Source organism: Hyposmocoma kahamanoa, unplaced genomic scaffold (assembly GCF_003589595.1).
Source record: "Hyposmocoma kahamanoa isolate Upper Pololo Valley unplaced genomic scaffold, ASM358959v1 228, whole genome shotgun sequence".
NCBI lineage: Eukaryota > Metazoa > Arthropoda > Insecta > Lepidoptera > Cosmopterigidae > Hyposmocoma > Hyposmocoma kahamanoa.
In genome coordinates this window covers 1-14,665 of record NW_020653747.1, presented here as the reverse complement: position 1 = coordinate 14,665, position 14,665 = coordinate 1, and the positions used below count along the sequence as shown (strand labels likewise).

The window sequence follows — 14,665 nt, the reverse complement described above, 5'->3', positions numbered from 1 at the left end:
TGAGAACCAATAGCCGACGCGTTGTATAAACAAAGTATTCGACTCGGCGAAAACTGCACCGAGCTAGCTCGACTTCACAAAAAGTAGCTCAAGCTGCCTCGTTGTGGGAGTAACTCGAGTTAAATAACTCGACTCGCCCATCACTCGCGACTCGAGAGTGCTCCGAAGGTCACTGAACGAGTAGCCGCTGCGCATTGCGCTGTATGAACGAGGTATACACTCGGCGGGGCGGGTACCGAACCGAGTTAGCTCAAGTTCATAAGTAACTCCAGTCGACCGAGTTAAATAACTCGACTCGCTACTCATGTGACTAAGGTATCCCTTTGGAACAAAAAAAAAATCATCGAAATAGTTTGACAAATAATGTCAAAAGTTATTGACAATATTTCTTTGACTATTCCTTTATTTTTTTCCATCCTCTAAGCAACATTTACACTGTAGAGGATGGAAAAAAATAAAACACAACAGAACAACTTTTGGTCATTGTGACAAACATACATAGTGTCAGAAACCAAATTAACAACTAAGAATCTCATAGTAAAATGTTTCGACATCTTCAACGCTATGTTTCTGATAGATTTATGAATATTTTTAAATAAATAATTTAAAAATAAATAATTTTAAATAAGTATTACTTACTTAGCACGTATTCCGATTGAGACTTGAGCAGGCGATGATCTGCATCATCACTGCCACCCTGCAAAGTAATAAATGGATGAATAGTAATAAATGATTACCCGTGCAAAAATCTCTTCACTACTCCTTCTGAGACACTGAACAAATTTTCTATATTCATTCCCATGACACGAGTTTATGAAACGCATACTGGCAGAATTGAGACAATAAATTAGTCTTGTCAGACTTTCATTAAGAAAAAAAAAAAAGATTTATCCAATTACTTTATTATTCACCCAATTAATTTTAATTTAATATAATTCTGTAATAATTTAATTTGGGAAATCTTATTCTTCTGATAATATAAACGTACAAAATTTTAACGCGTAAAATGTAAATTGTTAATAAGATAAATTTTTAAGTAACATTGTAACTGACACAACAGGTCCAACTGACTTGAAATAATAATAATAATTATTATTATTATTACTATACAATGTAGGTTATCAGTGTTATGTGTGTCAGTGTCATAAACCTACATTATTATATTGGCATTCTCCTACAAGTGCTACATGGCAGTTGCTCGAAAATGTTATAGACATTGACATAATATGAGTACACTTTGTCGTGTTTGTGACAATACAGCACAGTACTGACACTATACTACTGATATATTTAATAAATTTATCATTAGAGCATGGAATAATCCCCGACGAATTAAAAATATCGTAGTTAAACCTCTATATAAAAAAGATGACAAAGAAAATATTAACAACTACAGGCCTGTTTCTCTCATTCCAGTTTAAGCTAAGATTTATGAGAAAGTTATATATGAAAACATGCTATCATACTTAGAGACAAAATTTTATTCAATAATCAGAAGGGCTTTAAGAAGGGTCAATCAATTAATTTGGCTATTTACGAGTTACTGTCTACAGTTCTAAAAGCAGTAGATAAAAGTAAACCTATCATAATACTATACATGGATTTGACAAAGGCTTTTGATTACGTCAATCATAAAATCTTATTAGAAAAACTGGATAGATATGGGATCAAAGGCAATGTACACAAACTATTAGAATCATACTTGACTAATCGTAAACAAATGACATGCACCAATAAAATATCGACTAAAATTAAAACTGACATATCTTATTTTTCAACTAATAGAACAGTGTTACACGGAGTACCCCAAGGAAGTGTACTAGGCCCTCTATTGTTCCTGATGTAAATCAATGACTTTCCTACAGCTACAAAATATCCCATGCTAATGTTTGCGGATGATAGTATCGTAATTTTTGACATTGAGAACCACAATAGACTTGACCAAGAAATAAACAATGAAATAATATCTGTAATAAAATGGTTACAAGATAATAGACTATAAATTAATCTGAGTAAAACTGTGTATATGAATTTTAGACACAAAATTAATAAAGTATATACTCAACATAACATAATCTATATGAATACAAAACTGAAGGAGGAAGTTACAAAATTTTTAGGAATATACATAGACAATAATATAACATGGGAAAAACACATAGAAATCTTGTGTATGAGAATAAATAGATTTGCTTACGCTTTGTGGAGACTATCTAAACTTGTAGACCAAGATGCATTACTAACGGCTTACCACGGATATGTAGCCTCAATCATAAGATACGGTATTATGTTCTGGGGTAATGCCAAACGAAGTACAGACGTGTTGATTGCACAAAAAAGGTGCATTCGGGCAATTTGTGGGTTGTGCCGTATGGACAGCTGTAGACCGCAATTTCAAAAACTGAGATTATTGTTCCTTCAATATACATATTTGAAAAGGTTCTTTTTGTTCAGAGAAATCTCACACTCTTCAGCAAGGTGGAAAGTACACGAAGACACAATAAATTGAAACAGGTTGCCTGTAAGACTACCCTCTTTCATGATAATATTTGTGCGATGGCGCCAAAACTATACAATAAGCAGCCTAATTATATACTTGAGACTAACGACAATGCCAATTTTAAAAAGCGATTATTTAATTTATTGACTAGGAAAGCATATTATAAAGTCAGCGATTACTTAAATAGTTACCCACCACAAAATGACATAAATATAATTAAGAATTAAAATTAAGATTTGACATTTTGTAATTAAAATGTAGTAGTATACTGTTAAATTAATGTAATTATGAATATTGTATGCCGTAAAATTGGCAATACACAACAATGTTAAATAAGACCTTATAGACGTGCATACACATAAATGATTTGATTTGATTTGATTACATACACACCAAGCAACCTCTTTATTCACAAATAGTTCCAAAGCAATTTTATAATTTAGTAAGTTGACAATAAGATTTTTGTTGGAAATGGATTCTTTTTACCTTGCATGTTCACTTGGGGTCTTATTAAATCATGATTAGATTAATTAATAAATATAATTTTTAGTTATTTTTTATGATACTAGGTGACGGGATGAACAAATCGTGCACCTGATGGTAAGCGTCACGCCTGTCCATAACAGTTGCAATTTACAATAGAGTATCTTACATTTTGCATTGTCTCCACATAATTATGCTTCTCATTAGCTGCAGGTGTGTGTCTCCTGCTAGCCAGCCGGGACTCAATCTTCACGATCAGTGGGACTCCGCATCCTGAAGAATCTTGTTTTGTTTCTTCAGGCTCCTTTGAATCACTGCAATCGTAAAACAATTAAGGGTGAGGGTGCTAGTGGAATCACAGACACATGACATGTGAAACTTATGTCTCAGGGCCTATGACGGGCATTGTGGCAGTGCACACATATTTTACAAATGCAAGGAATACGATTTTCTACATGAAAGAATTTTTCAAAAAGTCAAGTCAAACAATCATTTATTCTATGAGTAAAATTTTTTACTCTTGAAAACGTCGTTTTTTAAGCTACTGCTCGTTCACCACTCTGACCTCCCTGAAAAGTACGAGCAAGAAACTGTAGGGATTGCCTTTCCATACATCTGTATATAACACATACTCTTCAATTTTGTGATATGACTTTTCAATAAAAATACTTTTAATGTAAGTTTTAAACTTAGAAAATGACAATCTTAATATATTCTCAGGAATCTTATTGTAAAAACGCACACAGTTCCCCATAAAATAATCGTTTACCTTAGTTAAACGAAATCGTGGTACCATGAGCTTGGACTGAGTTCTAAGGTTAATATTATGAATATCTTCTTTCTTAATGAAATTATGTATATTTTTCATCCAAAATATTTGAGTAAATGTACAGTACATGCCACATTTCAAAAGCATTATATCAATGAATACTTGCCTTGTACATTTCACATTAAAGACAATTATATTCAACGTGTATGCTTTTATTTTCGACCTTCGAAAATTTTCGAAAAAATTATTTTTGTTGACAAAAAAAAGAAACTACATATCTATTACATGATTGAGGTAAGACCGAGGTTGTTTTTTACAAATTTTCAAAAATTTCTCTAAAACTATTCGTTCTAAATTTGAAACTTCGGAGGGGGGCTCCCCTTCTTATTTTTTTCCCCCCATTCCCACATTATTTACCCCGGTCTTCGTGTATTAGGTGCGAAAATATGTGATTTTGAGGTTATTATTTTCGAATTTTGAAACATGAATATCTCGGAAAACTATTAACGTCCTAACTTTGCAGGGAGAGTCCCCCTCCCCTCCCTAAATTCGTGCGGTGGTAATGTACAGTCCTTCCCTTCCCTACACTACATAAAAGTAACAATCCCTCAGGTTTTCATGTTTCTAAGTCCTAGGACTTATTTTTGCAGTGCGCATATCTACTAGTCATTGCTCCAGACCCTACTCCTTTTATTATAGATTACACTCATCAACTTTTGGATAGGCCTTAATGTCAAATGGTAAAGATGAGGGCCGCGTCGTATTCGATCTATCCTACAGGAGTACAGCCTTACCTACCTGTCCACTTGCTCGATTTTTACGGTGACCAACTCGGGGCGAGCGAGGGCCTGTGGCGATTCCGCCCGATCTTCGCTGCTTGCCTCGTCGTACCACGACATCGGTGAGGGAGATTGGTTTCACACAAGAACACTTTCAAATCAAAATTTTGCACAAACGCTTAAAACTGTTCACGGTTCATTTTTTGAACTTTTACACGAGTGACACACTCTTAACAAGTAACCGAGTAGGAAATATCAATATTTACTTTTAGGTTTCAGAACATTTTGATCCAACGCAAAAGTTTAATCCAAAATGGCTCAGCGGAAGATAAATTTAAACAACACTTGGTTGGCTCTGTTGAGCAAATGCAGAGGCTCTAGTCGCAGGTCGTCGTTAAAGAATTTTTGAAGGAAACAATCAATGAAATTACATCTTATTTTTTTTCATTTCATTTCACTCGCGAAAATTGTAGCAAATTGTCTTAAAAAATTCGTTGCATTCATTCTCAAACAACCCCAGTCCCCGACCAAACCAAAGTCCGATCACAGACGACTACAGAGCAGATACTACGTGTCCCGATCGGAAAACGACTTGCTTTTTTTTTATTACTCGAATTGACAGTTCGACACAACTCTTCATTATCATAGTTTAATCGATATTCTTTATTCGTTTCATAGAGCATAAAACTTTTTTACGATTTATGTAATTAAACTACTAGTGGCAGTGGTTCAAATTCTTTATTAGTACATACATACATACGTCCCGAGACAAGAAAGAATCTTGTGAACATAAATTTTGATTCGTCATTATCAGTATAGTTAATTTACAATATAAAAAAAATTATAAGAAACCCGTGAGAAACTCCAACTTAAAGAACCAAGCTTTGGACTGCCCGTTATTTTTAGGCATGAAGCGTAAAAACGGAATATTTGACCTTTACACGGTGTACGATATTGTTAAATGATGTTGTGGTTTGAAGTTTGAGCAGTTAGCGCCCATTTTCGTTTGTAGTTTGTGTGGAGTTAGAGTGCTATAATAGTTGTTCGAGTATAAGGAATATTGTAATCATAAAACTAATTAAAATTCGCTTTCTTGGTTTGTTTAATCGATATTGTTGTTTAAATGATGTGTACGGCGAAAGAACATCTACCTACCTTCTTCCCCGACTTATTAATAAGTTACCACTGGAACTACGAAATACCTTAACAACCATTAATATAAAACAGAAACTTAAAGATTACTTTGTACAAAACTTAAAAAAATGTGATGAACATTTAATATAATAAGATAAATGTATTTACCCAATCCTATTAATTTTAGTAACACATATATTATAGATTATTTATACAAATTACTTAAATATTTACACTTAAATATAAGCTTCTGCTAGCATGTTCAAATTTGTATTGTGTAGATACAGGTCGCATTATGATAAACCTTAGTGGTTTAAAATGCGATTAGAAACATATTTGTGTATTTTGTCCTTTAAACAATAAATAAATTAAAAAAAAATTGATTAAACAACTATCTGACTTTAAAAAAATACTATTGTATTACATACCAGCAGCTTGATTTTGATTGCCTCTCCCGATCGGAAACTTCGTCTTTTCCGAGTCCAGGCGCATAATTGCGATTCACAACTGGCCGATCGGAAACTTGACACTTGTAATCGGAACAATAGTTGATTTAACTCACAAATTAGAAAGATATAATACGAATCAGGTAATCTTCTCGCTCAGAAACCCATCTGATTTCGAGACTATCGGATCGGATCGATTCCGATGTCAATCCAAATTAGCTGGAGAGGACATAAAACCACAAACTATACATTCATTGATGAATAAAGATGGGAAAAACTGCTTATTTTTTTAAACGTTTAAACGTTATGCAGACTTGAGTATGATTTCAAGCACTGGAAATACGACCCTGAGGGTCGTATTCCAGAACTCTACTCAATGCTCAAGTCAGGATCTGAGTATGATTTCAAGCACTGGAAATACGACCCTAATGGCAGGGACTTGAGTATGATTTCGAGTGCTTTAAACCATACTCAAATCCTGACTAGAGCATTGAGGGTCGTATTCCAGAACTGTACTCAATGCTCAAGTCAGGATTTGAGCAGACTTGAGTATGATTTCAAGCACTGGAAATACGACCCTAATGGCAAGGACTTGAGCATTGAGTAGAGTTCTAGAATACGACCCTAAGTAGAGTTCTGGAATACGGCCCTATATTTTTTTATACTTTTTATTTTTTTTACTTTTTTGTAAAAAACGAGTTATATTATTATTATGACATAACATTATTATATTAACATTTTGTTCATTGGCGTTTAAAAGCGTTCAAAAAAAGAAGTTGTTTAACTTTTGTAGTTGAAATGGAAAAAACTGCTTATTTTTTTAACGTTAAAACGCACGTTTAAAAAGCGTGCTTGTAAATGCGCTTTTCACCTAAACGCTTTTTAGTTTGACGCTTAAAAAGTCGTTTAGAAAAACGTTTAAGCGCATAGATTTTGTTTTAAAACAACGCTTAAGCTTAAAATGAAAAGCGTGCTTGTGCGCTTATTTTAAAAAGCAGACTTTTTAAGTGCTTTCGTTTTAACGCCCACTTCTATTGATGAATACCACACAACAGTGGTGAATACTAATTTAATTTAATAATTGCGTGACTGGATCTTGAGTAGAGTGGACGTGTGTGTCGTTTTTACAATTTCCTACAAACGTGAAATTCTTATTTTAAATTGATAATTCCGAAGTCTTAGTGAAAAATCGGTCCCTCTCGTATCATCTAGAGGTTTTTGGCGTATACGTCGGCGGCCATATTGGTTTGGGTCGGATCTCTCTTTTCCTCGTTCGGGTGAGTGGCGGCAATTGTTCGAAACTTTGAAAAATTTGAAATAACTTAACACCGAAGTGCGAGGATCGAACTCGGTCCAGTGTGTTACAAGTCCTGCGTTGGAGCCGTTAAGCTAACAAGCTTGCCGGCCGAGCGGTGAAATTATTGATCTGCCTCGACTGCCTTGACGTCACGTCACGTCACTCACTGCGTTCTTTTATAAGTGCCTGTTGAAACTTTCGTAGCAATTATGACTAAATGCAATTCTTGCCAGAAGCAAATAAAACACGCAGGTGAATTACTGACTTGTAATACTTGTCGATGTACGTTCCATTATGCCTGTTTAAACATCACGTCGGCTAAATTCAACAGCAAACGCAGGGAATTGCAAAAGTCTTTCAACTGTCCTGAATGCAACTATTCGGCAACGAGGCGAAGGGGAGAAGATACCCCGATACGTGGTGATCCCGAACCTGTGGATATATCACCTTTAGATCTCAACGATGACTCCCGGGAGGGCTTGCAGTCTAATATAAATACGGTGTGCCGTAATAAAAAATCAATGGATGATGAATCTGTATCTAGTCCCGGCATGGACGCGATATTGAGCGATCCTAAGCGTGACTCTCCTACTGTGATGCGGTCTTCTGATGCTGATGCTCTCATGCCCAGTCAGATGATGTTTAAGTTTCAGCAAATGTTTGAGGAACTCACAACTAGCGTAAAAGCTTTATCTGACTCAATTGGTGCATGTCGTGAAGAGATGTCTGAGCTTCGTGCGGAATTCACTGAGATAAAGAAAAAAATTCAGTGCTTTGAGAGCCAGGAGACTGAAATTAAAGAACTTCGTGATGAAATTAATGATTTGCGTTCCCAGCTTATTCATCGAGACAGAATGCAGGTATTGAACAACATAGAAATAGCCGGTGTAAACGAACATAATGGTGAAAATTTAAATCAAATAGTCAGCAACATTGCTGTAAAGTTGGGCGTTGCCCTTGACTTTAAGGATGTTGAATATGCGGTACGTGCGGGTCGACGATCGAAGGAAGACAACAACACATCGAGTCGTCCTCGCTCTATCATCGTGCGCTTTACAAGACGTGCGCCGCGAGACGAGATGCTGCGCGCAGCAAGAACCCGTCGGAATCTAACCACTGATCAAATGGACTTACCTGGCACGCCTACTACTATGTATATAAATGAAAACTTAATAAAATATGATCGCCAGCTCTACGGGAAGGCACGGAGCCTGGGTCGTGAGCGTGAATTCAAATACGTGTGGCGTAAGAATGGCCGAATCTTTGTGCGAAAGACTGATGGAGGCACTGCATATCTCATTCAGTCAGAGAATGACTTATTTCGTCTCTGAAATGATCTCAATTTTATTTATTTATTTTGATTTCATTTTAGATAACCTTTTCATAGCTTTTTTATACATTCATATTGTTATTATTTCATTATCAGTTGTGATTTTGGAAAAATTTGAACGGTTAGTTGATGTCTTTGTTGAGTATATCATACGAGATGCAACTGTAAAGATATACAACTGTCAAATTCGGCAGGAAGATTCTGCAAGTCTCTGTAATAAAATGATTAATCTTTGTTTTCATTATTTGTCATCTTTCGCGTGTATTTTTTATATTTTAGCTTTATTACATAGAACACACCCTTATTTACTGTTTTCATACTTATATATTACTTTACAACCAACATTGAACTCAATTCACTGTTTAATGTTTCCTCTTTATGTTTTGATTTGTCGAAATGGTGTTACATAAAGAAAACTTGTTTACAATTAGCCTGTATAATGCCCAATCACTCAACACATGTGGTGACGATTTTGTATTGGCGGTTGAGGGTCGCAGCCCTGACATTGTGGCCATAAATGAATCGTGGTTACGGAAGGGTTGTGATGCATTAGCTCCTATTATTCCATTATACAAGTTTAAAATGCGTCCACGCCCGTGTGAAGTTAAAAAAGGATGGGGTGGGGGTGTAGCCTTTTATATACACGAAAATGTTAAAGCGACAGTCTTGAAGCATCCCACTTCCTGTGTAGAACAATTTTGGCTCCGTGTAAATGTAAATGGCTTTCGCTTGGCAGTGGGTACAGCATACCGCCCTCAATGGCAGGCTGTTGACTTATTCCTTGATGCTATGGCGGAATCTGTAACTCATTTTACCAATTTCGATAAAATTGTATTGTTAGGGGATTTTAATATTAATCTCTTAGATAGTGGTAGTCTGAGTTATCGTAAATTTCAATCTTTTACTCAAAGTTGTGGTTTGTCACAGGTGGTTGATGGACCAACACATTATACTAATACTTCTGGAGCATTGATCGATGTGGTATGCACAGACTGTGTGGTTAGAAAGGTAGATTTGGACAATGTTTCAGGACTCATAGGTCATTGCTTGGTTAATGTTACTCTTAACATAAAGAAAGATAAATTCAAACCAAAATTTGTTACTTATAGGCCTATAAAAGATATTAATATGAATAATTTTAATGCAGATTTAATTAGTTATGGCTTGCTTAATAATAATTCTTTATGTACTGTTGATGATATGGTAGACTCATTTAATAGCAAAATTATACAATTATTCGATTGCCATGCGCCTGAAAAAACAGTCCTTTTTAAACATAAATCACTGCCGTGGGTAACTCCTAATACTAAATTTATTATTGATCTGTGCAATAGAGCTCTCTGCCGATACCGTCGAAGCCGACTCGATACTCATAAAGAATATTACAAGAGCCTAAAAAAACAAATGAATATTGCCATGCTTTCTGAAAAGCGCGCATATTTTAATCAACGCATAAACAGCTGCTGTAATGATTCTAAGAGGCTCTGGAAAAATTTAAAGAATGATGTTCTCCCTTACAATAAACGATCAGATACCCTACCGCTTCACATCTCTAACCCTGAAGAGATAAACAAACATTTTCTGACCCTTCCATGCACAGACACAGTTCCACTTTCTGAATTGGCATTTTTTAATCAAAATAAATATAGTACTAATATTTTTACTTTGCGAACAGTCAGTGAGATGGAGGTGGGTAGAGCCATCCTTTCTATAAAATCGGGAGCGTCAGGGGAAGATAATATAAATTCAGATATGATATTATTAACACTGCCTCAAACTCTACCACTCATAACGAATATTATTAATAAGTCTTTTTCTTCCTCGACATTTCCGCTTTGCTGGAAGACTGCTTTGGTTTCACCAATTCCCAAAGTTTCAAATCCTACCAACTATAAAGACCTTAGACCAATCAGTTTGCTGCCGTATCTGTCGAAGGTGCTAGAAAGGATAGTATTTTGGCAATTAACGAAGTTTCTGGAAATAAATAAGATTCTTCCTGAAGTACAGTCCGGCTTCAGATAGGGTCTCAGTACTTCGACAGCGCTCTCAGAAGTGGTGGACAATATACTTGATGCTCAGGATAACGGTATGGCCACTATACTTGCTCTACTCGACTTTTCACGAGCGTTTGACTCTATCAGTATCCCGTTACTACTTGCAAAACTTACATATTATGGTTTTGACACAGCCACAGTAAATTGGTTCGCTAGTTATTTGACTGATAGAGCTCAAATTGTCAAAGTTCATGAGTTGAGCGGCCGTATAACTAAATCTTCTGTAAGAGGAGTGCATAGAGGCGTACCACAGGGATCGATATTAGGACCAATCCTATTTGTATTGTACTCTGCGGATATCTTAAAAAATGTAAATTATTGTAGTTGCCATCTTTATGCGGACGATGTCCAAATTTATATTCATACGAGTCCACATGACTTGGACCTGTCCCTTTCTAGGATCAACACTGATCTTGATAATATTGCCCGATGGTCAAGTCGTAATGCTTTGATTCTGAATCCATCAAAATCTAAGTTTATGGTTCTGGGTTCAAAAAAACAGGTCGTAAACATCCTTTCACAAGCTCCTCGGGTTAGCATTCTTGGAACATCGGTAGAGTTGGTTAACCAGGCCAAAAATTTGGGTGTAACTATGGACAGTGCGTTGCGATTCGTTAGCTATGTAGAGACTACTGCCAGATCATGCCTCTTTCGACTGAAGGTGCTCTATAAGATTCGTCATTTGCTCAGTGAAGACATTAGATTAAAGGTATGTGAATCCCTTGTCTTATCAAAACTAAATTATGCGGATGTTGTATTTGGTCCCTGTCTTCTCTCCACTTCAAAAAAAACTATACAGCGTGTACAAAACGCCTGCATACGATTTTGTTGTAAAGTACCATTCAGAAGTCACATAACACCTGTGCTAAACCTACGCAATATCTTGAACATGGAATCCAGAAGGACTTTGCACTTTTCTGCACTGATGCACTCCATTGTCCGGTATAAAAGTCCACAATATTTGTATGCCAAATTAAAATGGGCTACTTATGCTTATAATTCACGCAGGGTAGATAGTTTTTTGTTGGTGACACCATTCCACGAGACAAGAGCTTTTGAGGGTAGCTTCCGGTATCAGGCATCTAAATGCTGGAACAATTTGCCTCCTCCACTTAGACAACCAATCTCTAAATCGGCATTCAAAAAACAACTGAAAATTATGTTATTGGAAAAGCAGCGTATGCTCTGATGTCGGAAGTTTCTTAGTCTAGCCAGCTTGTTATATTTATGTGCACTAACATACCAATGTAATGCTTAAAGTTGTATATTTCTATTTACATGATTACGCTGTTGTAGGTCCGTGTTTCTTTAGTAGTAAATACTTACTGACAGATTTAAAATATTAATTGTTATATAATACTAAGGTTTTAAGGTTTTCGTATTGAAAATAATTAAGAATATATATGTCACAACAGAGGATACACACAACATAATAATATGTACCGCTCTCTCAACATCCAGTCGATGATGCAACAGGAACGACTGAAAATCAGCGTCTCTCTCGCCAGAGATAGACTTTTTGCTGAGTCGTCTCCTTTTCCTCTTTTGTGTCACTTTGCATTCTTATTTATAGATTATAGAGATATTTAATAAATAGCTATCAATTTAATGTTATGTTTATAATTTAGGGATATAAAGTGACTTAAATGTGCGAATAAACGTTTTTCTTTCTTTCTTTCTTTCTTTACTATAAGGCGCATTTATTGTACAGGAATTTCATCGCGCTCTCGCCGCGCGGAGACCGCGTGCATCTAACTGTCATTGCAAAATACGCTCTATTCATTTAGCTTTACGTTTTAACTTAAATGACCACCCCAGCACGCGGGCGAGACTGGCTTGAATTCGGTCTACGCGGCGGTCGCGCGGTTGTATTATTCAGAGGAATTTAAATGTTTCCTAGTAAATAGTATTCAGAAAACTTTCACCTCGTGTAACTGGGCGCTAAATTGTTCTACTCTGTTTATTGAAATAATACAAAGAGGTACTACAAATCAATTTTATTTACAAATGAAATTGTACATTTATTTATTTAATTAAACATTTATGTTCGTTTTTCCTTTAAATAGTAAATACAAAACAATTGGCAGCTCCCATGTAAAAAGTAATTCCAATGCAAAGTTGTCTTTGTACTTATTTCTAGTTAATTTCGAGTATAAGCAGCTTAAATAATGCTTGTAAAATTTGTAAAATGAGATACAACCAACATCCATTAAAATATAATATACTTACAATGAACACTCACAATACTCCTTTTTTAACGTAAAACATATACAACACATTTGTACAGGCGACAACTTATTTCTGGGCCCTGAGAGAGGCACTACTTTTGAAGTCAAAGTAAGCGTCATCTGTTAAAGGCGACGAGCTCAAGGGGCCAAGTCGATGCTGTCAGATTTTATCAACTAACAGGTACCATTGTTATTAGGAGTATTTATTTAGCAAATGCTTCACACACTTCGCTTATGTTGCATAAAAATCGTAGACATCTTAATTTTTTTTTAATATTAAATTTAATAAAATCAATACCTATATCACATGAACTAGACGTACAAACAAACATCGCAACTTTGTATATTGAACAGTACACTAAGCTATTCATTTTATTTACTTACACATATAATAGTATAATAGTAAATATTATAAAGGCAGCGTTTCCGTTTGGTGTTCTTTCGTTTGGTGGATTTGTTGAGCTCCTTTCCTCGGAGCGAGCTCACTTACAACCACTGATCGGAATTGAGGGACTTAGTTTAGCTAAACTAAAGGATAATGTGGACATTCCTTTCTACAAATCCCGGGACTTTTCGGAACTGGCCATATTTGAAAATACGTATTATTTATTGAAATTTAAGTAATTGGCGAGAAATAATAATATTATAATGCCGTTTTATAGGTAATTCTGTATTTAAATACTTTAGCGATATGTTAAATAAACACTAGACAATCTATATTTTGGAATGTTTAGAAAAATACCAGTAAATTGAGAAACTTATACGCATTGATGACGAAACTGGTATATGCACACTAAGGAAAGATTCATACTTTTGATAAATTGACTCTCAAGTCCGGTCATTGGGCAGCTGTAAGAGTTGCGTCCCGCAATGGCGACACTCACGGGTGCCCCGAGCCGGCTGCGGGGGCGGTGGGGGCGGCGGCGGGGCCGGCCCTGGCGCCGTCGGCGGCGAAGTCGGCCAGCAGCGCCACGCACAGCGCCAGCTGCCCGCCGGCGTGGCCGGAGCCGCGCAGCGATGACGTCACCTCCTGCACCAGCAGCGCCATGCCCGCGCTCACCTCCTGCAACGAAGGCCGCGGCACTCGCAATCGTCTCTGGGATGTCTTCAACACCTATTCTGGACTCGCAAAATATTAAGTCGCGACGGCTTTAAAGTTTGTGATGATTTGTCTGAGACGTTATTACCATTATTATTGGAGAAAAAAATTAAATTTATACAAAAATTAAATAATGCATGCATATACATACAGGCTGGTCCATTTACAGAGGTCCAAAATTGTTTTTTTAGGTAATTCAGATTTACTTTAATTATTCTCAAGTCATTATGTACATAAAAGAAAATGTAGCCCTAAGGGGACTTTCATTGTGCATATGTCATAAATAGAGTGGTTTTGAAAGAAAACGTGTCAATAAAAAAAAATTAATGTATTTACCATTGACTTACAATTATATGGACGTCGGGTCCGCGCTAAAAAGTGTCCGCACTTGTAAGGCGCTAAAATCGTATACAGAGCGCGACACTCCGCTTTAGTCTTCATTTGTTCTACGGACAGCGCGATACTGCGATGACATAACAATTTAAATTTCGAATATGTTGACTTGGGACATTTTTTTCGTGGTTTTTGTATTAGACCCGTCGTCCA

General features: G+C 36.1%; 1 protein-coding gene across 2 annotated transcripts in view; it reads right to left on the bottom strand.

The window, feature by feature from the left end:
• Positions 1-4,916, bottom strand: part of LOC113228354 (zinc finger protein OZF-like) — a 39,763-nt gene extending 34,847 nt beyond the window's left edge. For both annotated transcript variants that reach the window (XM_026461622.1, XM_026461623.1), the window contains exons 1-3: positions 4,551-4,916; positions 3,153-3,297; positions 640-697 (exon numbers count right to left, since the gene is read on the bottom strand). In XM_026461622.1, the coding sequence (XP_026317407.1) occupies positions 640-697; positions 3,153-3,297; positions 4,551-4,651 (304 nt within the window). In that variant the 5' untranslated portion in view covers positions 4,652-4,916. The remainder of the gene's footprint in view (positions 1-639; positions 698-3,152; positions 3,298-4,550) is intronic.
• Positions 4,917-14,665: the final 9,749 nt, after the last annotated feature.